Source organism: Trachurus trachurus, assembly GCF_905171665.1.
Source record: "Trachurus trachurus genome assembly, chromosome: 22".
Lineage (NCBI taxonomy): Eukaryota > Metazoa > Chordata > Actinopteri > Carangiformes > Carangidae > Trachurus > Trachurus trachurus.
In genome coordinates, this window is record NC_139907.1 from 21081233 (window position 1) to 21106591 (window position 25359).

The 25359-nt window shown below is 42.8% G+C and overlaps 4 protein-coding genes across 9 annotated transcripts; 1 reads left to right on the forward strand and 3 right to left on the reverse strand.

Moving 5' to 3' along the window:
• Positions 1–514: 514 nt before the first annotated feature.
• Positions 515–10186, reverse strand: srrm1 (serine/arginine repetitive matrix 1). 6 transcript variants are annotated; one of them, XM_083999022.1, is made up of 18 exons: positions 10100–10147; positions 9076–9165; positions 8808–8930; positions 8442–8566; positions 6344–6514; positions 6094–6194; positions 5760–5984; positions 5361–5546; positions 5122–5241; positions 4750–4958; positions 4403–4483; positions 3646–3732; positions 3304–3439; positions 3125–3211; positions 2550–3032; positions 2246–2432; positions 1439–1615; positions 515–1330 (listed from the first exon to the last, which is right to left on the reverse strand). In XM_083999022.1, exons 5-18 carry the CDS (start codon positions 6497–6499, stop codon positions 1220–1222), a joined length of 2346 nt encoding a protein of 781 aa, XP_083855148.1. In that variant the 5' UTR covers positions 6500–6514; positions 8442–8566; positions 8808–8930; positions 9076–9165; positions 10100–10147; the 3' UTR covers positions 515–1219. The 6 variants fall into 6 exon arrangements, with proteins under 6 accessions (XP_083855148.1, XP_083855147.1, XP_083855143.1 ...); XM_083999021.1 differs by having other exon boundaries at positions 6344–7171; positions 10100–10146; XM_083999017.1 differs by lacking the exon at positions 8442–8566 and having other exon boundaries at positions 10100–10186.
• Positions 10187–11454: 1268 nt separating this feature from the next.
• Positions 11455–14229, reverse strand: tdh2 (L-threonine dehydrogenase 2; the record flags this gene model as incomplete). The annotated part of the gene is made up of 8 exons (XM_083997752.1): positions 11455–11666; positions 12078–12347; positions 12451–12541; positions 12622–12794; positions 12891–13040; positions 13152–13222; positions 13325–13367; positions 14037–14229. 8 exons carry the CDS (start codon positions 14227–14229, stop codon positions 11521–11523), a joined length of 1137 nt encoding a protein of 378 aa, XP_083853878.1. The 3' UTR covers positions 11455–11520.
• Positions 14230–14856: 627 nt separating this feature from the next.
• LOC311005323 (myotubularin-related protein 9-like) lies at positions 14857–21092 on the reverse strand. Its single transcript, XM_083997704.1, has 12 exons — positions 20995–21092; positions 20585–20851; positions 20156–20212; positions 19700–19808; positions 19469–19594; positions 18094–18267; positions 17786–18003; positions 17537–17698; positions 17185–17326; positions 15966–16186; positions 15392–15543; positions 14857–15251 (listed from the first exon to the last, which is right to left on the reverse strand). Exons 2-12 carry the CDS (start codon positions 20767–20769, stop codon positions 15151–15153), a joined length of 1647 nt encoding a protein of 548 aa, XP_083853830.1. The 5' UTR covers positions 20770–20851; positions 20995–21092; the 3' UTR covers positions 14857–15150.
• Positions 21093–22169: 1077 nt separating this feature from the next.
• fam167b (family with sequence similarity 167 member B) lies at positions 22170–24344 on the forward strand. Its single transcript, XM_083998984.1, has 2 exons — positions 22170–22565; positions 22964–24344. The coding sequence occupies exons 1-2, from the start codon at positions 22266–22268 to the stop codon at positions 23225–23227; spliced, it is 564 nt and encodes a 187-aa protein (XP_083855110.1). The 5' UTR covers positions 22170–22265; the 3' UTR covers positions 23228–24344.
• The last annotated feature ends 1015 nt before the right edge of the window (positions 24345–25359 follow it).

A 25359-nucleotide genomic window follows, 5' to 3' on the forward strand; every position in this document is an offset into this window, starting at 1 on the left:
AAAAAAGTGACACTATATATACTGCGAATGCAATATTGTGGCACGATAGAGGCCTATGTCTCATTATCCAGATGTAAAGGGACATGCTTGTCAAGTAAAGACTCGAGCATCACCACTACAATAATTACTCATATCGCATAGTCTTGGTTATTTAAAAACTCTCCTAGGGGTCCAACTATTTCTTCCTTGAAAAAATTGGTGTTGGTAAATTGTATGGCTGTAATCAATGAGAAACTAGTTGTATTGATTCAGTTATAGAATATTTTTTGTTCTGATCGGTTGCTGAATATGCTCCAGCACGTTCCTGCCATTGCATGTTTCAACTTCACTGATGCATATGATTGGGGCCATCATGTCTCACCTGTGTAGATGTGGGTGAAGTGTACAGAACCTAAACCCACTAATGCCTTCAGTTTTTTTAGTCCCTTTCAACACAAACCTGATCAAATCTTTTCAGCCGTTTTACGTAAAGGAAAACACACATATCCTATAAAAAGATTTTAATTCTGAAAGGATGACCAGATGACAAGAGCCAGGGTTACTAAATACAAATTATAGAGCAGTCCCACAGAGATTAGCTTGGTGCAAGAGTGTCAACATAAAATTGCATATCAATTCATTTGGAAAATTAAAGCATACTCTGTATCATATCAGACTGTTTTAGTCTTAAAATAAGATCATTTCAAAGTCAGAAAAAAACAGCAGGTTAAATGATGCCAAACACCTCTATTGAGTTACAACGTGGGACAAGACATTCTGTTAGGGCCTCTAACAGTGCACACAGCTGTGTCACTGGTTCCACTAATAAAAAGGCAGTAGTAACAGTATGTTACTGTATGTTGGTTGATCTCTACACCCCATAGGTTCAGTGGTTCATGCACATCAGAGACAATCACTGCACATGCAATCATTTCTCAATGGTATCTTGTGTAGGCTGGAAAATATCTGAAACCTGCCCAACTCTTAACCTCTGAGCTTAACCCGTTTCCCTGCTCTTAACAATTTAAAATGATGGACAACACAAGCTTCTTTACAGTTTAGATAATACACTAACTGACAAATCAAGTTCTTAATGCAACACACCCTTCAGAATGTACCAAACCAGTAAAAAGAAAAACAAGACTCAAGAATTAACAATTTGTACATTCTAAAGCTGAACCAGGTTGATGACAAACATCAAGAGTGAGTGGAAAATTCAAAATGAGAAAGTCCCTTGTTTTCAGGACATCTGTGATGGAGACATCTGGGCCTTCCTCATGGAGCGCAGAGCTTTCTCTCTTAGGTGTTTCTCTAGGTCGTCCAGGCTGTCGTCTACTTCGCTGTCTGATTCCTACAAGAAAATACATACGGACTCATACAAATGCACTAATTTGTGGCATATAAAATGATGTGCACTGATTTTGTTTCATAGATTAACTGACCAGATATGACACTGTACCTTTCTTGAATCTCCATCCTCCTCCACACCTTGGTTTTCTTGTCCATCCGCATTAGCAGTGGCGCCACTCTTCTCCTTCTTATGCTTCTTGTGCTTCTTATGTTTCTTCTCTTTCTTGTGTTTCTTTTCCTTCTTCTTCTTCTTTTTCTTCCCACTGCCATCAACATCCGAATTGTTCTACAATAAAAACATTTTAAAAAAAAGGGGGGGACTTTTATGAGGATGACATTAAGTGCTACTGAATGACACAATAAACAACATAATAAGATTGACCATCAAAGCATTACTGTGCCAATGAGGGGTTACACCAGAAAGGGATTCCTCCTTAATTTAAGACATCATTTCCTGGGAATTTTTAAGGATTTACAGAACTGGTTTTGTGGCTCATGATGCTTTCATGGACAAAAGTGATGGGATCATGATTTTCAATTAAACTGTCAGGAGAGTTCAAAACACCAGATTTCAAACTTAATGCACAAAGTATTGAAGTGATGTTAGATGACAGGGTTATGTGGTTAACACAATCAAGCTGCAATAGTCAACCTCATACTGTCATTGCCACTTCCTTCTGATTAAAAATAAATAAAAATATTTAGTGGCATGTAACATGTAACCTAATCATACCTCTGTTGTACTTAAAACATTCAGCCAATACATATTTGGAGGATATGTGGGGAGTTTTTAAAACAAGATTTTAACTATGTGCACTCAACAACTGACCAAAAAACACCCAGAATAATCTAAGACTCGAGTTACAACTCTGTGATAATAATATCGACCTAAGGTTAATAAGATCAAATGTCGAACCTTGCTTGGGGACTGACTGCCGGAACCACTACTGGCCTTTTTAGCTGGTGGTGGGGTCCCACTAGCAGAGCGAGATGGTGAGGGGGAAGCGGATGCAGGAACTGGACGTTTCTGAGCTGCTGGTTGCGGAGACACGGACCTCGATCTGGAAGGTGCCCTCCTTATAGGCTGGGGGCTCGGAGAGGGTCTGTGGAGAGGATGCAGGTGACGTCAAGAGGATGTGCAAAGACTAATGGCATATACACAAACAGGTTCCAGTGCACAAGAAGAATTAAGTGGATGTCAGATTATTATTTTTTTTTACCTCTGGTTCCCGCGTGGCTCTGGGGTGCGGGACACTCTGCGAATGGGTTTGCCGCTGTGTGAGGGGGACTGTTGTCTGCGCTGGTTCAACGGGGATGTGCTGGAAGTTTCAAAACGTCCCTGAGGACTGGTTGAACCCCGAAGATTGCGACCGCGGTTTACAGGGGACGGGGACAGGCGGCTAGCTGCTGCAGCAGGGGATCGTGTATCTCTGCTTTGCCAGCCAGAAGGCAACATGGGGCTCCTCCTGTGTCTGGGTGGCGAGGAAGACAGTGGAGATGTCCGCCTCCTTTGAGCAGGAGAACTTCTACGTTTGGGGGACCTGGAGTTACGTCGCTTGGCCCCTGGAGAGGAGCGTTTAGGGGGAGAACCAGACATCTTCCTCTTCTGTGTGGGCAAAGGTGATGGGCTGTAGCGACGCTGGATGGGGGGAGAATATCGTCTGGGGGATGGAGATCGTCGACGGGGAGGTGGGGATGGAGACCTGGGGAGCACCACGTACGTTGGTCAAAAATCATTGTAACTTTTAATTATTAATATCAAAATAACGTCAAACAAACACGAGCATGCTCATACCTGCGTCTGGGAGGAGAGGGAGATCTGCGGCGGCGTGGTAGAGAAGGAGAACGTCGTCTGCGTCCAGGAGATGGAGATCGTCTTTTCCTGGAAAGGTACAGAAATACGTAAAACAATGTAATCAGCTTGGATTTTAAAACTTGAAATCTTCAGACAATGTGTAAACATAAATGTCTTACCTTGGAGACATATCCCTGTGTCGCCTCCGTGGAGAAGGCGTGCGGCTTCGTCTCCTCCTGACTTCACCATTCCTGGCACCCGGGCCTGCTGTTGGTCTCTTGGGTCCCTCGTCTTCTGAGGAGGAAGAGCCTGTATCTGAAACCACAGAGAGACGGAGCATCAGCGACTGTTTTATTGCAGCGTTAACTGTATGCGGTGAGGAAAAGACACCAAGGTTGGGGTTAGGGCACAGCTTCAAAAGTCCATGAGACGATGAGTGCAAGATGACATGGACAGAGACTCGGTTAGAGAGAGGGGTTGGGTAAGGGAGAGGAAAGAACGGGGATAAAAACGCTTTTAACCTGAAGACGACTGTCGGTTCTGCCTGCGATACTGACGTCGCTGCTGCACCGAATCTGCTGTTGCCCCTTTCTCATTTTTATCCTCCTCTGAAATGTAGAGCATTGAGCGTTCCGTCAGTGTTAACAAAACCAATGAAACAGACGGCCATGGAAAAGGTGCAAATAATACAGAGAACAGATTTATTCATCTGGTTTGAGTTTTGGTTATGTCTCAGCATGGAGCAGTGCAATATGTTCATATGTTTATACTATTACTGTCCCCTGTTTTGGTATGAAGACTTTTGTTTCAGTCCATTTGTTGTGTTGTGACGAATTAACTGGGATCAATACATGATTACTACACTGAATTATCAGAGCAGGTTAACAAATGGGGGGTGCTGTAATGAGGTTATAGGGCACAGATTAATTGAGTTTCTACTTCATTCAACCATCTCCCTTTTCTTTTTACTGTCATTCTTGACCAAAAAAAAAGTTAAAGGTGGCACAAGAAATGGGATTAAAGCCTATGGAAATGTCATGGCACAGTGGGTGAAATTGAACATTTTGTAAATTAGACCTGCAAATAGAGAAAAGCAAGTTGCAGTGACCCTACACAGGTGATCATCTGCATTATCCCCTCCCTTTTGAAAATCAGGGTAAAAGGACACTGGGCACAAGTGGATGTGGCTGGAACTCCACACGTCTGGTCCTCTCCATTTGTGGGCTGAGAGGTCAAAAGGCATCGCAGTCCTTTAAACAGAGAGAATTCATTTCTTACCTGAGTCGGACCCTTCAGAGTGTCTGGGCTTGGCATTGTCAGGTGGAGAATCACCCCTTCCTCCTGGTTTTCGCTTTAGCCCTAAAAAAAATTGAGGCATGAAGAATTTTAGATGGCCTTAGTATAACACTGATCATTATGTTTAATATAGAATTTCAGATTATGGCTAAATTCATAACCAACGCCCAGCAATGTTCGAGAGATTCAGAGCAACACAAAATATTAAACAATGTGACTTGATTCCTGAAAACCAAAGATAGCCAAGGAGCTTAAATGGTGATGTGGCTGTCAGGACCTGGAAAGAAGTGATGAATAAAGAGATCCATGAAAGATTTATTTCATCATACCGGATGATCTGGGTGGGGAAGCTGAGCCCCGGCCTCTTCGAGCTCGTGGAGACGGTGAGCGTCTGTCCTTCCCTGCGGGGCTGATGGAGGTGTCTGGTTGATTAACCTGTTTTCGGGGAGGCGTGCTAGATATTCTCTTCATCGCTTTTTTAGGTGAGCGAGAGCCTGACGAGCTGCTGCCAGAGGATGAAGCAGTGCGAGAGCGCCTCCTACAGGACACAAATACATCAACATTACCCAGTGCAGTCCTTCGCAGTGCGCAACAGTAGTAGTACAATTGAGTAGAAAAGATCACGTTGAAATGCAGCTATACAAGAATGGCCCCATAAACCACTAGAGCACCGTATGCACCGCATCCAGATTCTCACTGACCTGCGGACTGGGGAACGTCTGTGTCTGTGTCTGGAGCCGGGGGGGCCACGTCGGGGAGGACTCCTTCGGCGAGGAGACATTCTCCTCCTGGGACTCTGCCTTCTACGAGGGGAGTATGATCTGATGGGGTGGAGAGGGGGAATCAACAGAGTTCAAAAACTTAATTTTACACAAAAATAATTGAAACCTAGAACTGGAGGGCATCATTGTAAGCTAATTCTATAAATGTGAGAAATTACCTAGAACGAGAGCGTCGTCTACGAGAACGGGAATGAGAGCGGGAGCGGTGATGAGGTCTTTCCCTCCTGCCGTCCTTCTCCCTTTCCCGGGACCTGGGTCTTTCCTCTTTCTTCTGAATTTTCTCTACAGAGGGTTCTTTGACCTCTGTCACTGAGTCTGCTTTCACCACCTCCACAACCGTGTCACTGTAGACCAGAGAAAGAAATCCTTAAAGTCATTATTGTGGTAACTATAATGCACTATCCTATATCATACTATCATATCATAATTGATTCAAGCAACGAAAACGAAAAATGAAGATATTGTAAGAAAATTCAAGTGAATTTGAAATGAATATCATCAAAAACAAATAACTTCACACTTAAGATTAAATTTCAATTTTGAAGTGATCAACCAACCAGGTGGAAGAAGCTTCTTGGACCACTGGTTCTGGCATGGCTCTGCCTGATGTATCTGGCTCCACAAGCTGCTCTAATGGTTTTGTGGGCAGCTGCATCAGGGGTGGAGGGGGTGAGCTGCCGCCAGCAGGGCTGGGTTTGCGCCTTGGGGAGCGTGAGGGGCTGCGTTTCCTTTCACGCTTCACTGGTGACCTTCGCCGCGGTGATGGTGACCTTGTTTTTCGCCTGGACAGAGAAGAAAATTATAGTTTCCAGTTTTCCACAATAAATGCAACAATGTTTAAGTCTGTCTAATATTCTCACTGTTGGGGAAAAAAATCTGTTTTTGTCTTACCTCCTGGGGCTCTTTGACTGAGCCCTTTCCCTGGTCTCCTTTTCCTTTTCCTTCTTATCTTCGTCCACCTTCTTGAGAGAAGCCAACTTCTCCTGTTCAATCTACCAAAAATGGAACAAAAAGAGATCAAACACATGACTATGATCAGCAATATCTTCTAGGCTGTCCATATCCTGTCACTATTTTCCATCCCATGACCACAGAATTTTACAAAAACATCTCTTTGAAGTTCAGTTTGACAGAAGCTCACCTGTCTCTGTTTAATTTCCTCTTTCTTCTGTTCCAGAAAAGCAGAGGGGATGCCAGCAATGTTATCCTGGGCACTCAACAGCAGGGGCCACAGGTCCTTCATGAACTCACGGGCATTCTTCCCATTCAGGAAGCCTGTCAGGTTGATCTGCATCATCTTGCTGTCCGGATGCTGCAACACACACACGAAGGGGGGAGAAAAAGACCATATAGCCATTGAAATGCTGGAAGGCACATATCAGAGGGAGGTAGGATCCCACAAATGGGGCTTCCTACCCTCTACTCTTCACTAAACTATACCTATGAATTTAACCTTATTCAAAAACATGTTAGATACTGACTAGAATATTTAACGTCCTTGGGTCCAATACTGGACTAAGTAACCAATCAAAATACAAGTGTGACTGATTTATATCGTACTCACAAACTCAGACTGAGAATGCGAGCTAGCTGAGGGGAGACGTAGCTAGTCAGAAAAAAAATTGCATGCAATACTGCTGTTATGACCAATTTCTTTTCCCCAGGTATATAATCATTTTTTTTTTAATTCCATATGACAAAAACATACTTTTCCTGAGTTCTATCCCCACCACTTTACAGTTAAGATTAAGTGTCCCAACCCACCCACTGTTATCCAGTCTCCCCACAGTCTACAGGAGTTAAACAAATAGTCACAATACAGAGTGCATTAAAACCCAACACTGCAAGTACAGTTCCGGTGTCTTCAGTGAGTCCCGTGGGATCAGTGGGCACGGAGCTCCCTTGGCTTGCTTCCGCCTCCCTACTGCTTGAGACTCAACCACCTTGAGCTTAATGTTATATCATTTATCTAAATTGCAAGAGACGAACAAGCAATAATGAGTACACAGTCACACAAAAAAAGGAGTTTTATTTCAACATCTGATAAAATATTTGTGAGATACCGTAATCTCAATTCAATAAGCCATTCTTTCCATTATGTAACAGCACCCTTTAAACTTAGCTTCAAATGCCCACCCCATAAAGCCATGTCAAAGAAAAGTTGTTTTTGTTCTCTTTATTCAAATCTCATATATGTAGAAAGCTGTAAAATATACTATTATATATATTATTATTATTATAAAAAGTATGCTTTTATTCAATAAATACGCAAGTCGCTGTTAGCATATCAGGTAAATGGAAGTCATTATGCAGGGTTGTAAGCATATATGCCAAAACTTACATTCAAGTACACTATTGGATGGAAGCCTGGTAAGTCTTATGGAGGATACTGTGCAAATTATTCAAGTTGTCTTCACTCCATTTATCCTTTTTCCTACTTCCAAAGGTTAGTCTGTGCAATAGATATTACAGCTTACCCTAATATACCAAATGGTTTTACTTATCAGTGGGGCAGTATCATTAACAAAAAAAAGAAAAATATATATCTTTAATATAATGACTTTATTCAAATAAAATAGCCTACATCCTATAGGATGAAAGGCATGCACAATTTAGTTCAAAATTAAATTAAATAATAGTTGGACTTTGCATTACAACTATACAGGCAGGGGGGCTATGGTCAACAAGAGTAACTTACAAAACCCCCACAAAAGAGTTACTTAACATCAAGCTGAAAAGTATTGTTAGTTATGGTTAAAATCATAAGTCTGTGACTGACCACATGCACCCATGATGCTGGTGCAGTCAGAGAAATCAACTGAAAGCTTGTTTTTGCTGACCTCTAGTGGTTGAAGATCTGAACTTACCACAGTGATGCAGCGATACACCTGGGATACTTTCATAACAACCTCACATCACTGTTAGCAATAGTTACCAGCCCAACAGGGGACACATCTGACCACACCCAATAGAGGTGCCAAAGACTTGAAACTTTCACTTTAACAATGCATTTCAGCTTGGTGTTAAATACTCTCTTAAGAATGTAAAATAATATAAATTACTCTTAACAATAGGCTGTGGCACGCTGTAAAACCCTCACTCTTTATAATTCCAGTCACGTTAAATGGGATCTGGACAGTTTACGATGCACTGCAAATACCCACTGAGAATGTGATTATGGCATTGTTCAGGTGTGTTTTTCACTGACATGATATAGGTGATCCCTGCATATAACTCACCTCAAACCACACACTGCATCATGAAGGGAGAGTTGGGCTCAGTGACTTTGGGCTCAGGAGAGAGCTAATTAGGTGTTGGTTGCTATACTTCTGATGCAAGGTATAACATCCATATTGGTTCAGGCCTTTTAAATCATAAATCACATCATCATTAGAAGACTGCTAAATAAAGGCAGTTTGTCACATAACAGCAAAACATGTATCATGTATCAGTTTTATACCAATTGTTACTTTACCCATTCAATTTCAGTTTGACTAGGATGTGCAATAATTTGATTATATCCCTTCTTAATAAGCAATGCCCTCAAATTAATAAACAGTTTTGAAAAAACAAAAAAATGTAACGCAGCTATAGTTACAGCTTACCTTCTCCTCAAGCTGGTTAAATATGAACTCTATGACGACATCATCCTCGAACCCCAGTATCTCTGTCACTCGTTGGGTAATCCAAGGCTTGATGACTTCCAGGTTCACTTTGGTCATGTCCACCTTGGGGTGACACAACCAACACAAACACAATCAGTGACTACATGTATGCTTATGGATTCATTCAATGTTGACAAGCCTGTAGATGTATCAAAACAATTTGTTGGAAGCGGATATGAAACTATTGATCACGTGGGTCATCTCGTACCTTCTTGTCCAGACATTCTGCAAACTTCAGCTGCTTCAGCAGTTTCTTGTGCTTGTTGCTGAACCGGTTGTCTTGCTCCGCACTCGTGCCCTTGTGAATAACAAATAAAAAAATATTAGATAACGTGTTAAATATTCGTTGACAATCGTATTTACACGCACATCCGAGTGCGCATGAACCCTGTGTGCCCTGTTTAATGCCACCGCACTCTAAGAAACAGGTAGTAAAGTCCGAAACACAGAATTAAAGTAGGGCTCACAAACCCTGAGATAGATAGCTGTGCAGCTAACACGTGTGCATAATTAACTTTGAGTTAACTAAAGTTCAGGTAACCACAGTATCTTGTTCATTTTAAACCGTGAAATTGAGTCAAATGTGACACCGATACCAGTGAGCTAACCTCGGGTTAAGCTAACAGTTAGCTTGCCTAATCCTCAAAGGAAAACACACCGGCTAAATTTAGCCACAGTCGGGCGGCTATCTTGACTCAAAACGCTTATGCAGACATAACATCAAAACCACAGTGGTATCGTCATTTAATACACTCCGGTCTGATTAAGCTCGCTAACATGAGCGCAGTGGTGGTCGTGACCAGCCCACGGAGACAGAAACGATGCACCACCCGGGCGCCATCTTTAGCCAGAGCTAGTAACTTAGCTATTCAGTGCTAGCGAGCTAGTTATATCGGCTCGTCTATTTCCTGCAAATGCGTCCAACGTTACATCGATGTGGAAGGGTTATAACATGTAAGCAATAAAACGTTACATAAAGACGTAGGGTAGCAAACATTATTTTTTGTCAAGACGTATAGTTTCACTCTGGGAGTCGCCCAGTTGAAACACGACTAATGGAGAAACCCAAGCATGTCATCAGTTGATAGACGGAGCCCCGGCCGTAACGTTTCTGACTGTATGGCCCTCCGCCGAATTACATGCGACACACACATTTTCTAAACAAACAATATATTGCTGTGAGATTTAACAGAAACATATTAAACGTCCGAAATGAGCTTTAAATGTCTTACGCGGAAGAATCCCGCGTCCATTATCGGAGAAAAGGAGAAATAACAGCCGCCGATGAGAAAGACGTGTGTGGCGAGCCGGATGGAGCGTGCGCCTCTGCAGGAAGGACCCAGCAATACATCTGCTATACTGTCATTGGAGAGGCGGAGGATGCCTCTTCACCTGGTTATGGGTGAAATTACAAATGCTTACTTTTGTTAAAGTATAACAGTGAATTACACCGTTTTTCATTGAAATGTGTACTTTTGTTGCAGCGTCAGCAAACTTGTTAACATTTAAACCTGTCCTAATGCATATTGTCATAGAATCACTGAGGCTATCTAATGCTGTGATCTTTTAATAATTGATGCATTCATGTATAAACAGCATTTTAATGTAGACCATTTTTCCCCACTTTATAAACTGCTGTAACATGTATTTAATAATAGAATAATTCATTTATTGACCATGCATTTTGCATGTGCAATTAGGATTTCCAAGTGTCCAAGAAGTGTTTAATAGTGAAATCAATGTAGTGGCACATAAACACTAGCCGATAATATTCTATAGAATGATGTAGAGAATAAAGAATGGATTTAACTGAGCAATATACAATAACCACGGACAATTGGATAATAACATTTTTATTATTCAAGGTCTGATTCAAAGTACACTGCATTTTTATACATTTTTTTTGCCAAAGTAATCTACAGTAAATAAGGCTTCATTTGTTATTTGTACTCATTCATAACCAAAATCACACTGCTGGCAGAAAAGTAAAATAAAGGCTTCTTGTTAGATGCCACAGCAAGGGTAGTGGGGTTGCATGCAGTGTGTGATTTTCACTTGATAGACTATATTATAATAGACTGCCAAAAAACATGATGTGTAGTTACAGTCCAGAGTTAACCGAGCCAGTCATTTCAGATGAGCCTGGTATTAAAGTGTACGACAGATGTGTTACTTTCAATATGCAACTGGTCCATTTTTTTTTGTTAGACATCGTAATAGACATTGTAACAGACTACTGTGTTTATGCATGCAGTTAAAGTGACATTTGAAAATTTCTAAAGCTTAAAAAGTCATTAATTTTCTGTTACTTCTGAGGCTACATACCGATGTGTAAAGTGATGCTTATACCATGATAACAATTAAAACAACAAAGATGGAGAGAAGGTCTGACAGTATATTATTCCCTGAAAAAGACTGTGTGCTTGTGCGCATGTGTATGACGTCTCGCTGTCCACTGTATATTGAGAGGTGCTGACTGAGAATTCCCACTTCACAAACAGTCCCTGGCCCATTGGTGTAATGGTCCAGAGTGACACAGGATAGTGGTTGACAACGTCTGAAAGTGTAGTGAAAGATAGTGTACTATTGGTAAATGCAGGCAGAAGAAGAGTTGGGCAAAGGGCAGAGGTCAGTCTTTGCGGAGCAGGTTTTGCTAGCTGACTGGCAAACCCTCATTGGTCCTCTTGTCTCGAATGGAGCGCAGCATGTCTGACACGAGCTCCTCAAGGCCGAAGGCTGGTGTCCAGCCCCAGTCTCTCCTGGCATTGGTATCATCAAACCTCACTGGCCAGCTGTCTGCTGCAAAGTGACGAAGATGGCCACGTTAGTCCCATCATCACAGCTTTGATTAAAGATAGCAATATCTCCCACAAATTCATTTCAACAGAGTGGCTTTCAGGTCCATCTAAGAAAACACTGCATGACGTAAAATTATTACAGATAAAACTTTTTCTTAAAATGTTGCGCACTTAAACATGTTAACAGTGGGCAAATCCCAAGAAATGCAACACTTTTTGTCCTGAGAGGTATAAATTCTTTGTCCTTTAATCAGATAATACAAATCCAGTTTAACCAAAATCTGACCTATGGTTTATTAGCCTCAATCACTATGTGTGTCATGTCCACTGAATCCCCATCTAACAAATAAAAATTGCATAAATGTGTTGTCCCACCCAGGTTTTGTATGATGTTTTGTATATTGTGTCATACCAATGGTCTGGCGAACCGAGTCAGGATTGTAGGTGACCTTCAGATGAGGCAGATGCTTGCGTATTTCTTGGGCCACCTCCTCTGGAGTGAAGCTCATGGCAGCGATGTTGTAGGTGCGCAGGGACAGCTGGCACTCAGGAGTTTGCATGAATTCTACTGTGGCACGGTGGCAGTCAGAGATATGCATCATGGGAAGACGGGTGTCGGGTCGCAAGTAGCACTCGTGGTGACCTGTGCTGAGAGCATCGTGGAAGATTTGAACCGCGTAGTCTGTGAAGAGAGAAATCCAAAGAGCTTAAGTCCATGAGATCCATCTGATTGTGCTGAATGTACATGGTGTGGATATTCAGATGTTATTGTTATTATGCAATACCAGTTGTTCCTCCTCCAGGAGGTGTGTTGACCGAGATCACACCCGGGTAACGTAGGCAGCGGAAGTCCAGACCATACTTATGATGGAGATACTGAAAAAAATAGAATCAGATTGACATGACATGTCCTTAATGATGTCTCTCTATGTGAGTGGGTTTGAAGATCATTTTACCTCCCCCATCAGTTCTCCATGCACTTTGGACACGCCGTAGATGGTTCGAGGTCTTTGCACACAGAGGTCAGGGGCCGGGTCACGTGGAGAAGAAGGTCCAAATGCTCCAATGGTGCTAGGGACAAAGAGGCGCAGGCAGTTCTCCAGGGCCAAGTCCAGCACATTATGAAGGCCTGGACGGATTACAGAACATCCAAAATGAAATTCAAACAGAAAAATCCCTGAAGAGTTAAACATTACAAGTGATGGCTGTGTGCAGTCGAGCAGACCTGTGATGTTGATCTTGCGTGCCAAAGCCACGTTAGCCTCGCCCACAGCGCTGAGCAGAGCGCTGTAGTGGACCAGCCAAGTGATGCGATTATTTACAATCAGTTCTCTGAGGTGTTTATAGTCCAACACATCAGCGTATACAAAGGGACCTGATAACAAGAGAGAGGGGGGTGGGGAGATCATTTCAAAGCAATAGCTTATTTTATTCTGTGATGTGTGAAATGACAACAACATAAAAACTGCAATTAGATTTTGCATACCACTGGTGAAAACATGAGGCGGAGGCTTCTTGATGTCTGAGAGGATTACATTCTCTCTTCCATACTGTTTTCTACACACAAATATAGACATGATGATGATGATGGTGATGATGATGACATTCAAATTTCAAATTTCAACAAACTTTGTCCACATGAATTTCTAACTATCTCACCTTAGCATTTGTGCCAGCCCCACACCTAACTGCCCGAGGCCACCTGTGTACGGAGACAAATTTAATGAAATATTTCTGTGCAGAGAGTTAAATGTAGTTTGGTATGAGAATGAAATCAATGTTTTTGGTCCACCATGCTTCAGTTGAAAGAAAAAAAAAGCCATTCGTTTGTTCCAAAGCTTTATCCCGGAACAAAAAGTGACAGCGGGCTATTATTCTCCCCACAGTGTCTCATTGGCTCTTTTATGTCACTAGCACTGTCTGCATGCACTCTATTGTGATGAGTCAAAATGGGGTCTTGCTGCTGGTGCAGAGTGAAAACAACTCGAACAGAAAAAAAACCACAGCACGTGTCTGTAGTATTCCACTCCATGCCATTGATGCCACAATGACATGAAGCCTTCCTTCAAAGATACTGACACACTTCACATTATTAGAAACTTAGTATCTGAGTCTCTTGTGCCACTCTTGGCCCTCGTAATAGTTTCCTTTCAGTGAGGAATTCTGCCTCTATTGTAGCTGCTCTCTGGTCAATAGTACAACCCCGCAGTCAACAGTGATTGCACAGTGAAAGTGGTAGAAAACAATAGCAGCTTCCCAGGTTCAATGTTTGGGTTGCTGTAGAAAAAAACACATCTTTCCCTCATTTTATAAATAAATGTCAGACAGTAGCAGCTATTGTGTGCTAGTGACGGACGGATATTTGTGTCACCTGTGATGAGGACACGAGGGTTTTCCTGAAGAGGTGCAGGGCTGCACGTCTCCCGGCTGTTCCACCTGCTCATCTGCCTGGGCACAGACCTGAAGCTGCGGCTGGGCGAACTCCGCACCCTGCTGAGGCAACCTCGGCAAAACAGGCCCAGCACAGCCGCAGTGGGCGCACAGACCCGCACACCCGGTTGCATATCCAGTAGCAGTTCTTTAGGAGGGTTAAACTGAGCTTAATCAATCCTACTGATTAGACAGAACTTGGTCATCTTAAAAAACAACATTTAAAAAACAACATTAAAAACACACATCCAACCTCTATAGATGGGAAAAAAAGTACATTACCTGTTTGCTGATGAAATCAGAAATCCCAGACAGATGATTCTTGATCCAAAACCAGCAGATGAAACTTAGAACATCCAAAACTACCACTCAAAACTAAATAGATAAACAAGAGCCGATAAGACAGCGTTTGAGGCATTTAAGTGTTGAAGTGAAAAGATTACCCTCCGACTGGTCACCGATTGAGTTCACCCATTAACCACTGGATAAATAAGCAGGTGTAGAAAGTCATGCTGGGCTATGTGGTTCTTGTCCACTTTGTATAATCACCAGGCCTGGTGGTTCTTGACTGAACAGGACTACAGTCTCCAGCCTGCAAAGCTCCGTGTGTGCAAACATGCTGACTTGCTGTGCACAGGGATTTGCATTGTGGAGAGTGTTTAGCTGAGCTTAACAGGACTGGGAGGTGTGTCAGTTACACAGCCTTCTCCCATGGACAATATTTAGAAAATTAATATGTATGAATATTTGCCAGAAAATAACCACCCTGCTCAAATTGTGTAAAATAAAGGCTATAATTAGAAAAAATATGAGCAGTTTTTAAAGCAGTAAAACATGGTGTAAATTTATAGAAGGCCAAAAAAACAACAAATGACACTAACGATTAGTTGTTTTTTTTCTTCAAATGTAACTTTTATGAAAGAATAAAAAATATTTTACATTATTAAAACACAGCATGTTGTGAAGGACAACATTTTCATAGTCAAAGGCATTGCACATTGTAACGTTCTTCCTTAAAACATGTTCTACATGTTCAGACATATTGGACGGTTTCATCAGCTGAGTGCCAGCCTCCCCCACTCAATGACCATGTTTCTTATTTCCTCCTGAACCTCCTCCAGGTGACGAGCCTGTTGAGTCCACCTCAGAAAAAAGCCTGAGGATCAGACATGGGCTTCAGCAACACATATACAAACAACACCAGTGAAGGCAATGTGATTATACAAGAGGCTCCAATACTGAATAAGTGTTAGTGATGATACTCAGGTTTGAGGATATCTGTCAATCAAATCTTACCTTTCCAGAGCTGCAGGGACTGAGGGTGAACGGAGGGCCAGATTGCCAGCTCAGTGCGCTCATACAGGGGGTTGGAGTAACGCTCTCTCTCCTCCGGCCTCAGCAGGGCCTGGAACAAACAGTGGGTCTTCTCCTTCACTCCTTGAGAACACCTGAGTGAGGGAGAATAAGGCAACACAACAGTCGGTATGAGACATTAATGGTCTACTGCCTATGTGCCTTGCATTACATTGTACTGTGATTGTATTATTATTATTACTATATATAGGATATACATATATATATATATATATATATATATATATATATATATATATATATATATATATATATATATATATATATATACACGTATATATACTGTATATATTTCTTTTCTTTTTTTAAGGTACTGTGCCTAATAACATCTGGCAAGGGGACTGCCAATGTAACCAGCCCTGCCTGCAATTGGGTACAACCACATCCTTTCCTCCTTGTTAGAAAGGAATGCTGAACATTGTACTGTCCTCCTGAAAAATAGATAAACTGAAAATGAATTCCCAGTGTCCGGTCACGCCGACTAAGTACCACTGACCTCTCCTGATCACTGTTACATAGGAAGGTGCCGTAGTCGGAGGCGTAGGCCTCAGTGGCCAGCCTCAGGAGCAGAGCCTCAGAGAAGCCCAGAGCCAGAGGGAACTGACGCCACAGCTGCCACACACAGTCCAGCAGCAGCAGGAAGACCGGGGACTCCTGCTGGAGACGAGCGTGGGAGTGGGCTGAGTGGGCACATCGCTGCTGGAACGGGTGTCCTGCCTGAGACAGGAAACACACACACATACTTAATACTCAGACACACTGAGTTTTGTCGTTCTGTCTTTGAGTAGCTAGGACTTCATCGCTCCGTCATGTTTACAGCGAGGCACATGCAACATTACAAATCAATCAACAGTGATTTATATAACCAACATACACCAACCAAAGTGCTTTACAGTGAAATCAAGAGAACACAATATACGATAAAATAATAAAAAAGCATAAAAGGTACATAAAAAGACAAAGGAAAAATGTCACAACACTACAAGCAGAAAACTCTTAAAGGGATAGTTCAACGTTTTGGTAAATTGGCCCATTGTCATTATCCCTATAGTTTTAGGAGTAGGTTCGTTACCTTTAATTGTCGGTGCAAGCTATTTTTAGAACGGTGGAGCAGAGCCGCGAGCTGCTCAGAGCTACACTATGGAGGCTAATGGGATTTCTTGGTTTTCCTCATCAAGCTCATCAAATACACAAGCCAACAACTTCAAAACACTCTGGTGGACAAGTTGTAATCTGCACATTCACCACGCTATGAGATAATAACAGAACGTTACCAGACAAGAGTTGTTTTAGAGGTAAATTCATGCAAAACTGCTGATGCACGTTCATGTCGGGGGCAGTTTTTCGGCAAGCAGTCTCTGAATTTACCTGAAAAAACAACTCTGTCTCGTAACATTCCGTTATTATCTCATAGCGTGGTGAATGTGCAGGTCACAACATTGTCCATGAGAGCATTTTGGAGTTGTTGGATTGTGTATTTGATGAGTTTGATTAGGGAAACCAAGAAATCCCATTAGCCTCTGTAGCGTAGCTCTGAGCAGCTCGCAGCTCGGCTATGCCTTTTTAAAAATAGCTTGCACCGACAATTAAAGGTAACGAACCTACTCCTAAAACTATAGGGATTATGGCAATGGGCCAATTTGCCAAAATGTTGAAGTATCCCTTTAAGCGTAAATTGGCATTTCTCAATCCTCTAGACACACATCTCCACTCACCTGTACCCACTCCCTCTCCAGCAGATCCAGGAAACCCTCCAGTGTGCGGCAGCATGGGTCCATGATCAGCTGAGCCACGGTGCTGATGAGCAAAGTGGAATCTGTCCCCTCAGAGCCGTGAACCAGAACCGAATGTCCGTCCCTGGACAAAACCAACAGACACACCACAGTCTTGTTACACTGATTTAGCAATCAAGACAACAGCAGAAAGAGCTGCTGTCAGGATATAAAAGCTTGACTTTTGTGAGAGAAAAAAATTAATGTATGGACGTATTTACATTCAGCTGAACATAAAGTTTGCACATCAACTGTAATCACACCACACACACACACCAGAAGTATAACATCATACCTCTCCACACACTCTGCCAGCAGCCCAGCAGTTGACAGAGCGGTTTGGACACGAGACAGCCACTTTGAATTCTCAAGTTTACTCAGCCAGCGGTCCATATTATGGGATTCGTCACCACAGGCCTCCACCAGCTTAATCAGACTCTCCTGGAGAGCTTTACCCCTGTTTACATACATGAAAATGAGAGAAGATCAGTATCGTAAAATGTCCATCATCTGCTCCCACCTTGTGATTCTCATACAAACGCACCTTTCCACCTGTCTGTGCAGTCTCTTCCAGCAGCTGTAGAAAGATTTGGATTCGAACCCTCCACCCGTCATCCGGGCCTGCTGAGCCTGCTGACTGGACCGGGTGTCGATAATGTAACCTTTATCTGAGCCGTCAATCACAGCCTGAAGGAGGAGCTCGTCTTCCTGGCAGCGCTTCCTATTGGCTCCTGTCAGCGGCTGACTGCTGCGCATGATTACCTGAAAGGTTTTTTACACTGGTCAGGATGTGTTTGGCAGCAATTGTGTGAATTGTAAGCTAGAGGAGGAAGGAACACACTAACTCCTCACCATGCCATTCTTCCTGTGGTAGTAGCAGAGCACAGGGAAACGACCCCCCTGTCTGAATTTGGCCGCTTTTACCAGTACGTCGTCATTTGTGTCCTTAGGAACGATGACAGATGGGGGGTAGGTGGGACACACAGAGTAGTCTCTGTTCACACTGCTCAACCTCCACTTATCATGCTGCAACACAGATAGAGAGAGGGTGATTAAAACAAAGAACTAAGGAATTACTGGAAAAAAAGTGAAACACAGGAAACAACTCTCATATCTACGTTAACCCAAATTTGTTAGGAAATAGTAACATTTTGTGAAATATACTCCTTTACTTTCTTGCAAAGCATTAGATGAGAGGCCTGATACTGCTTTCAGGTCTGACCAGTATATGAAGCTGGAGCCAGTGGCTGTTAAGCTCAGTTTATCTGATAGCAGAAACATGGGGAAACAGTTAGTCCTGCTGTCACTCCAGGCTCTCACCGCGCTGTGTCTCTAAAAGCTCACAAACTGACCCGCTACATCCTGTTTCTTATTGTAAGTGCAAAAATAAAAAGGTGTAGGTTATACAGATGTCATGTGTTTATTTTTTGACAGGGCAGAGTGACATTCTCTAGTCTTTGGCAACCACAGTGATGACAGTTGCTCCTTGACATTACATGGAAAACACCCTGATTGTTATTTCTGTCATCAACAAATAAGTAACAACATGCTAATTAACCTCATCTTAGTCTTTGTACTAACCAAGACTAAGCTAAACATATCCTAGCTGCACATACAGACCTGAGACTAGTCGTGATCTCTTTCTAATTCATGGCAAGAGAATGAGTCAGTATGGTATATTACATACCCTAACACAGCAAATCTTCAATAGGAGCAAACAATACTTTACAATTTATAGTTGTCACCAAACAGGATTGTTCAGTCCTTATGGAAGTGGGAAGAAAGACACTTCAGTCAGGTTGTTCTAGTTGAGAGACAACCACTATACCATTCTAATGAAAAGTCCCTCGACATCTCACATGTTCAGGAAACACTGTGCCTATAAAACGCACAACAATGCTGTGACCCTCAGGGTCCACCCTTCACCATAGCAACATGCTATTCTCAGAGGAAGATGTCTGTCTGTTAAGCATGAATTCACATTATGTGCAGCACAGTCTGATTTTAAGGGAAAACAAATGAAAGCTAAGCAACAGGGATATCCTGGATCCTGACCCCTACATTCACTGCCCTGGCATTTTCCTGTCATGTGGGAATTCGGTCATTGTGGTAAAAGGTTGCCTGTGAGACTTGTGTGCGTACCTGTTGGTCTTTTATGCATGTCAGATTACATTTCTGTGCAACAGCAACAAGTTTATACGTGTGCAGAGATTTATCTTTTGCTTACAAGCTCCTTCATTTGACTGTAGTACATTTCAGGGGACGAGAGACCCCACTGGTCCGGCAGGCTGAGGTCAGATGGTCTGTAAAAGAAAGGATACATCTCGGACACACAGTCCAGACCGGACAGGGTCTGCAGAGAGTGACACAGAGACTATTGTAAGACATCGAAATAGATCGTTATCAGATTTAAAGCAGAAATCAGGACTTCCTAAATTCTTGGATTACTGACTTTTACCTCGATAGAACGTGCAATATTGAGACACTGCTCCATGCCTGGGATGTCAAGCTGCAGTACACGCAGATCTTTACACTTGATGGTAATCGTCCCTGAGGATCCAGATATCCTACACACACGAACACCACAATACAAAAGAATGAAAACACAACCTGTATTTCTATGGCCCTATCCCTTAACACCCGATGTCATGTCATGAAAGTTTGATAGAAGACAAACACAGTCACCTGGGCCTTTTGCTGTGCATAGGAGTGAGCTTTATACTGCTGATAAATCAATATGCAAATGATTCTTTCAGTAACTGCCCAAAATATAGCAAGTGGTTTCAGCAAGCTTAAGCGTCTGCAAGACTCAATTGCAGTAGACTGTTAATAGCAAGCAAACCACAGCAAAGGCGTGCGAAGGGTGACAGAAGAGCTGCTGCAATCTTGTTAGTAAATTTCCTGCCCCCAGTACCTTTCACCACGGCCTGCATTAGAGAAGAGGGTAGAATAGCCCAGAAGATTTTCCACACTGGTGAAAAAAATAAGGATGTGAGGAGGAATAATGTCATTAGACATGAATTAGACATTAGATCATGTGGAACAGTAGAGGCAAATAGCCTAGTTATTGGTGATTAGTGTGATTAATTATTTGTTTGACCATGCAAAAGTTTGCAATCAACAAATTAGTCCAAAAACATCCCCCATTAAGTGAGACACATTGAAGACCACACCGTGGCAGTTGATGGATTCCTGTTAAACCATGCGTGACATGTTTTTGTTTGGACAGACCTCCATCGTTGTATACTTTCATTTTCTTGTCAATTACCCAGTAGAACTACTTTATAAGACGTGTGTCGTTGCAGTGATGATGGCCGCTCACTGTCCAGCTCTCCTCCCTCACCTTTTCTCTACAGCATCGACGTTCCTGAGGAGCAGCAGGACCTGCCGAGACCCGCCCTCCACCCTGTCCGAGAAGAGCAGGTGGTGGCCGGTGATGCACAGGGTGCCTCTGCTCGGGGGATGAAGGGGCTGTCGGAGCACAACATCCTCCACATTGGCAGTCTTGATGTGGTCAGAAAACTCCATCAGCCGCGTTAGGAATCAAACCTCTCCGGTGGAGAACTTTAAGTGGCTCAGACCTCGACTTCAAATCACTTCCTCGCCTCTCCTGTTAGAAAACGAAAGCTGTGAGTGACGAGTCTCCTCCTCGGTCTGCCTGGGTAAGCACTGCTGCTGCTGCTGCTGCTGCTGTTTGTTTGGTGATAAGGAGGCTATAAATAGGTGCGATTTTTTGTTCTGATATATACCCACCCAGCCCCTCGTGTAGCCTAGGACTACAGCCCTTCATTTTTCAGACACAGGTGGTTGTGCATGGTCACACTGTGTTGTGTTGGAATGGAAAATGTGTTGCTTGAGTTTGCTGAAAACGGAAGTGCACGTTTCCTGAGTGACAGCAACGCCGAGATGTGTCACACTTTGTTGGTGAAAAGTTTTGAACATGGTGGGGTGGGGGAGACAGGGGGATGGGGTGGAGGGAGGAGGGAGGAGGGAGGGAGGCAGCGGCGATCTGCTTGCTATGTGACAGATGACCACTAGATGGCAGCATTGGCAAACAGTGGGCGCCGGTGTTGTCAATCACGACCTCACCTGTGGCGGAGCTGATAGTGTTTTTCTTTAGGCTACGAGTTTCTTTACCATTATAGGCCTACTTTATTATACCTTATACATTATTATATATTACTCAAAATAACACAGGTAAAAATAAAGTACTTTAAAAGTACATTGGTGGACATAATGCACAAGTAGCCTAGGTGCTTCATTTGAGGTGTCTGTGTTTTACCTGTCTCTCCATTTTATGCTTTATCCTGCAGCAGCGTTTTATTTCAGACTGAGAGTGACACATTGTAGTCTATATCTCTACACACCACAAGCTTATCAAATAGCAGCCTATTAAACTACCGAGGAATGCAAAGTAGCTCATACCAGCTCCACATCTGACTTATTAGCCTACACTCGAATACACTAAGCTATTTTAATATGGGCTAATATGGGGCACAGAAAATAATAAAGCACTCAGAGTGGCTGTTTCCCTGCATCACGTGTTTTAACTGTTGATTCTACTTTTGACTGATAATAGGCCTCATGTGTAGCCTATTTCTTTTATTTATGTGAATCAGTTCTTGCTCTTGCTTGAAACGGGCGTTTTACACTGTAGAGATTGCTGCTACAATGTGGAATCTGAATATTTCCACCAACACAGCTGGACAGATGCTGTGGCAATTTGTTGGAAATTAAAAAATATTTTATATAGCTATATATTTTCAGTGAACATCTGACAAAACTACTGGAGAAAGTAGAGGGAAATCTGTCTCCCATAATAAAAAGCCCATAAATCCTCCAGCCTCCCTGTCCTCTGCGGGATGGGCGGTCACTTCTCCATATCTCCCTATAAAGGAGGTGAGGACCTGTTGAGCTCTGATCACAAAGCTGCAAAACCTGAAAGCGAACTTTCCAGTAAGGACTGTGCTCTGTCGCAGTCTAACTTTCTCTCTCTCTCCCACTCTCACTCTCTCTCTGGACCGATGGATTTGAAAGAGTTTGGAGACGAGTCCTCCGACGGACGCGCTGAGGACCTGGACAGCGTGAAAGCGCTCACAGAGAAGCTGAAGCTACAGACTCGCAGACCATCCTATCTGGAGTGGCAGGAGCGGGTCCAGAGCCGACCGTGGAGGGAGAGCTGCCCGGCAGAGGATCCTGGCTCTGGGGAACAAGTCGTCTCCATGCCTGCGATATTGCGAAATGAGAACTCAGAGCTGGTTGTGCGCAACATCTGTGGTTTTGATACTATGGATGATGCTTTGGAGTTTCTGAGAAAGGAGCTGGTGAGAGACCACTTAACATTTCATTTCACTTCATTTCTGATTATCAGCCTATTGTTATTTATATTGCAAATACTGTTGCAAAGAGTTACACTTTCTTAAACCTGTCAGACCAAAAAAAGAAAAGAAAAATAAAATAGTTGATCCACCCACAGAGCTATATAGAATAGATATTCTGTGTTTCAGTGATCTGTCAATGCATTACGTAAGGCTTTGCATGATGGACTTCATGCAGTCATCTTTGCATAAACAAAGTCAGAGGAACAAATAGATGTCTGTTTTCCCACAGTCCCAGGCTGCTGTACCTGTATATAGCTCATACCAGAGACTAACACCCTTTGATGAGAAGATAAAACTGTGATGCTCATGTTCTCCTCCACCTCCCACCCTCCCATCCTCAGAGGGAGATGCAAGTCCAGGACAACCTCCTGGCCCGTCAGCTGATCCGTCTACGAGTGGAGATCCACCGGCTGAAGGTGGAGCAGGTGTGTGGCCGCCACAAGGAGATGCTGGATGATGCGACGTACGAGCTGGAGGAGTGCGGAGAGGAATCAGACCTGCTGTGTGACATCCCCATGAAGGCCGCCTTCGCTCTGTCCACCCCTCTGAAACACCTGGGCCTCACCAAGATGAACATCAACTCCAGACGCTTCTCACTGTGTTAAAATCGCAGGTCTTTATTATGATTACAAAGAATGTTGTCATGCCTTCCTCTCTGCTGCTGTGGCCGCATCGTTGGGGTTATTTCCTCCTCTGAAGATGTTTTGGTGACAGATTGAAAAGCTGGCGGCCAACTATTGGTGCCAGGGTTGAAAATGAAAATAAACTTCTTAGATGTGCACAGTGGTTTGACATGCATGAGGAAGCTTCTGTGCGCAGACCTGTAGGGGCACACACCCTTAATGACAACACACCTTCCTGCTGGACGGAGCCTGGGCAGCTCCACTGTTGACTGATCTTTACACAATGCACCGTGCATCAGAAAGAAAACGAAGACTAAGAGCAAAACTGAAATTTAAAACTAAATTGTAAAGGTAGATACAGGATGTGCGTCATATATAAATGTCATTTAGGGTTGCAGAAACAAAGTGTCATGTGTGTCACTAGGTCACATCACTAGTAACTCACAAATACATGAAGTGTGAAAGTGTAAAATGCATAAGCTTGTCATATCCCGTACAATCTAGTCAGATAAAGTCAGATCAAACAAATATTTAGCAACACTTTCCACAATGTTAGAGCAGCATATTCCAGATGTGGAAGCCTCAATTCACCCACATACTGCCCCTAGGATGTCGGAGGTCACACTCCTGCAGATTTAAACATGTTGTTCCTCACAGACCCAAAAATATCTCCATATGCTCACCACTGCAGTGACAGGACCCAGGAGGCTACAGTATGTGTGATGCATTTTGTTTTCCATTACCACAGAGCACATGCTGCAGAGCAAAGATTGTATGCTATATATGGCAGGATAGTGGAGGAGCGTAGGCCTACTGAGGTGCTCGGTGGTCAAGTTCAGCGGTTTATTATGTAACAAGAGGAAAGACGCAAGACTCAGTCAAATATTTTTTGTTTACTGATATTTTACGTGTTTTGGGGTTGTGTTAAATGTAAAAAATATATATATCTTTTGTCACTTCTGTGAATGATATTGTTAAATCATGTTACTGTAATATGAATGTATACACATGATGGATGACTGTAAAAGCAAAGTGCCTTAAAATGTAAACTGATGTTCTCTTGTACATACAAAACAATATTAAAGTCAATTTACCACGCCTGAAAAGAATTAAATTGTATTTTATTGATACACATGGGCTTTTAAAATACAAATTATTGAAATGATTGATTGAGAAACATACGTAGGACAGATTCAATGAACCATCTGCCTTATCTTGCTTGAAATTCCACTACATACCACATGATCACATCCATCCCAAGCCATCTGTCCTTGGGTCCTATAAAGCGCCCGTGCACAATAGTCTCCTCTTTCCCTCCTCAAGACAGTCATGACCTGGTGTAATATCCACACATATGAATGGAGCCCTAGAGGGATGTGCATAACCACAGACATTGTTGACCATAATTAGTTGAACAAGAAACCAAATATGCCTTGGCGGAGTGCGGTCACTGTGTGAAATGAGAGCACAAGTAGGATTGTTGAAATGATCATAACATGGCATACTCCAGGATATAGGTGACCTCATTGTGTGACGCTAGACCTTGACAGTGGAAATGAGTACCATGCAGAGAATGCATGGAGGCTGAGGTATGATACCTTTAGGCTTTGTTCTTTACTTTTACAATAAAGCTGTGCAGACTGGTGTTTCTTTCTTCTGCCACTCAGCTCTGCCCTGCAGATAGTTTCTCTTGACCTTCTTTTCCAACACCACACCACCTCTCATCCTGTGGGCAGATATTAGACATTGAAATGTAAATTATAAGTAAATACATATACCAGTTTATTTTAAAGATACAACTTAAAGAAAGCATGACATTTGAATTTGGTGAAGAGACTGAGTTTAAGCGCAGTAAGCGGGTAAACACTATAGCAGTCGCGCTTGCTCACATGAAAGAGGCCAGCACCTGCACCGTGAAGTGGGAGGAAGGAGGGCTGGAAAACTTTCTGCACATTGATAACATCACAGTTTGATTGCGTAACAGAATGTGATTTCCAGCCACATTTGGAAGTCGTGACAACTGTGGTTGACGGGAAAATAGGAATACCCTTACAGCCTTGCAAGGAGGGTCTTTTTATTTATTCGCGAGTTGTTTCATCGTGTGTCTGGTGCGC

What these genes read in the sequence shown, in the direction of transcription:
- srrm1 (XM_083999017.1), bottom strand. Translation starts at nt 10,120, where the DNA reads ATGGACGCGGGATTCTTCCGC. An exon ending in TGGACGCGGGATTCTTCCGC is followed by an intron (nt 9,166 to 10,099) that starts GTAAGACATTTA and finishes GTTATTCACAAG; the next exon opens with GGCACGAGTGCGGAGCAAGA. An exon ending in TTCCCCACCCAGATCATCCG is followed by an intron (nt 4,484 to 4,749) that starts GTATGATGAAAT and finishes AATTTTTTTTAG; the next exon opens with GGCTAAAGCGAAAACCAGGA.
- LOC311005323 (XM_083997704.1), bottom strand. Translation starts at nt 20,769, where the DNA reads ATGGAGTTTTCTGACCACATCAAGACTGCCAATGTGGAGGATGTTGTG. An exon ending in GTCGATGCTGTAGAGAAAAG is followed by an intron (nt 20,213 to 20,584) that starts GTGAGGGAGGAG and finishes TTTTTTCACCAG; the next exon opens with TGTGGAAAATCTTCTGGGCT. An exon ending in ACAGTCAAATGAAGGAGCTT is followed by an intron (nt 18,268 to 19,468) that starts GTAAGCAAAAGA and finishes TCTGTGTTGCAG; the next exon opens with CATGATAAGTGGAGGTTGAG.
- fam167b (XM_083998984.1), top strand. Translation starts at nt 22,266, where the DNA reads ATGGATTTGAAAGAGTTTGGAGACGAGTCCTCCGACGGACGCGCTGAG. An exon ending in AGTTTCTGAGAAAGGAGCTG is followed by an intron (nt 22,566 to 22,963) that starts GTGAGAGACCAC and finishes TCCCATCCTCAG; the next exon opens with AGGGAGATGCAAGTCCAGGA.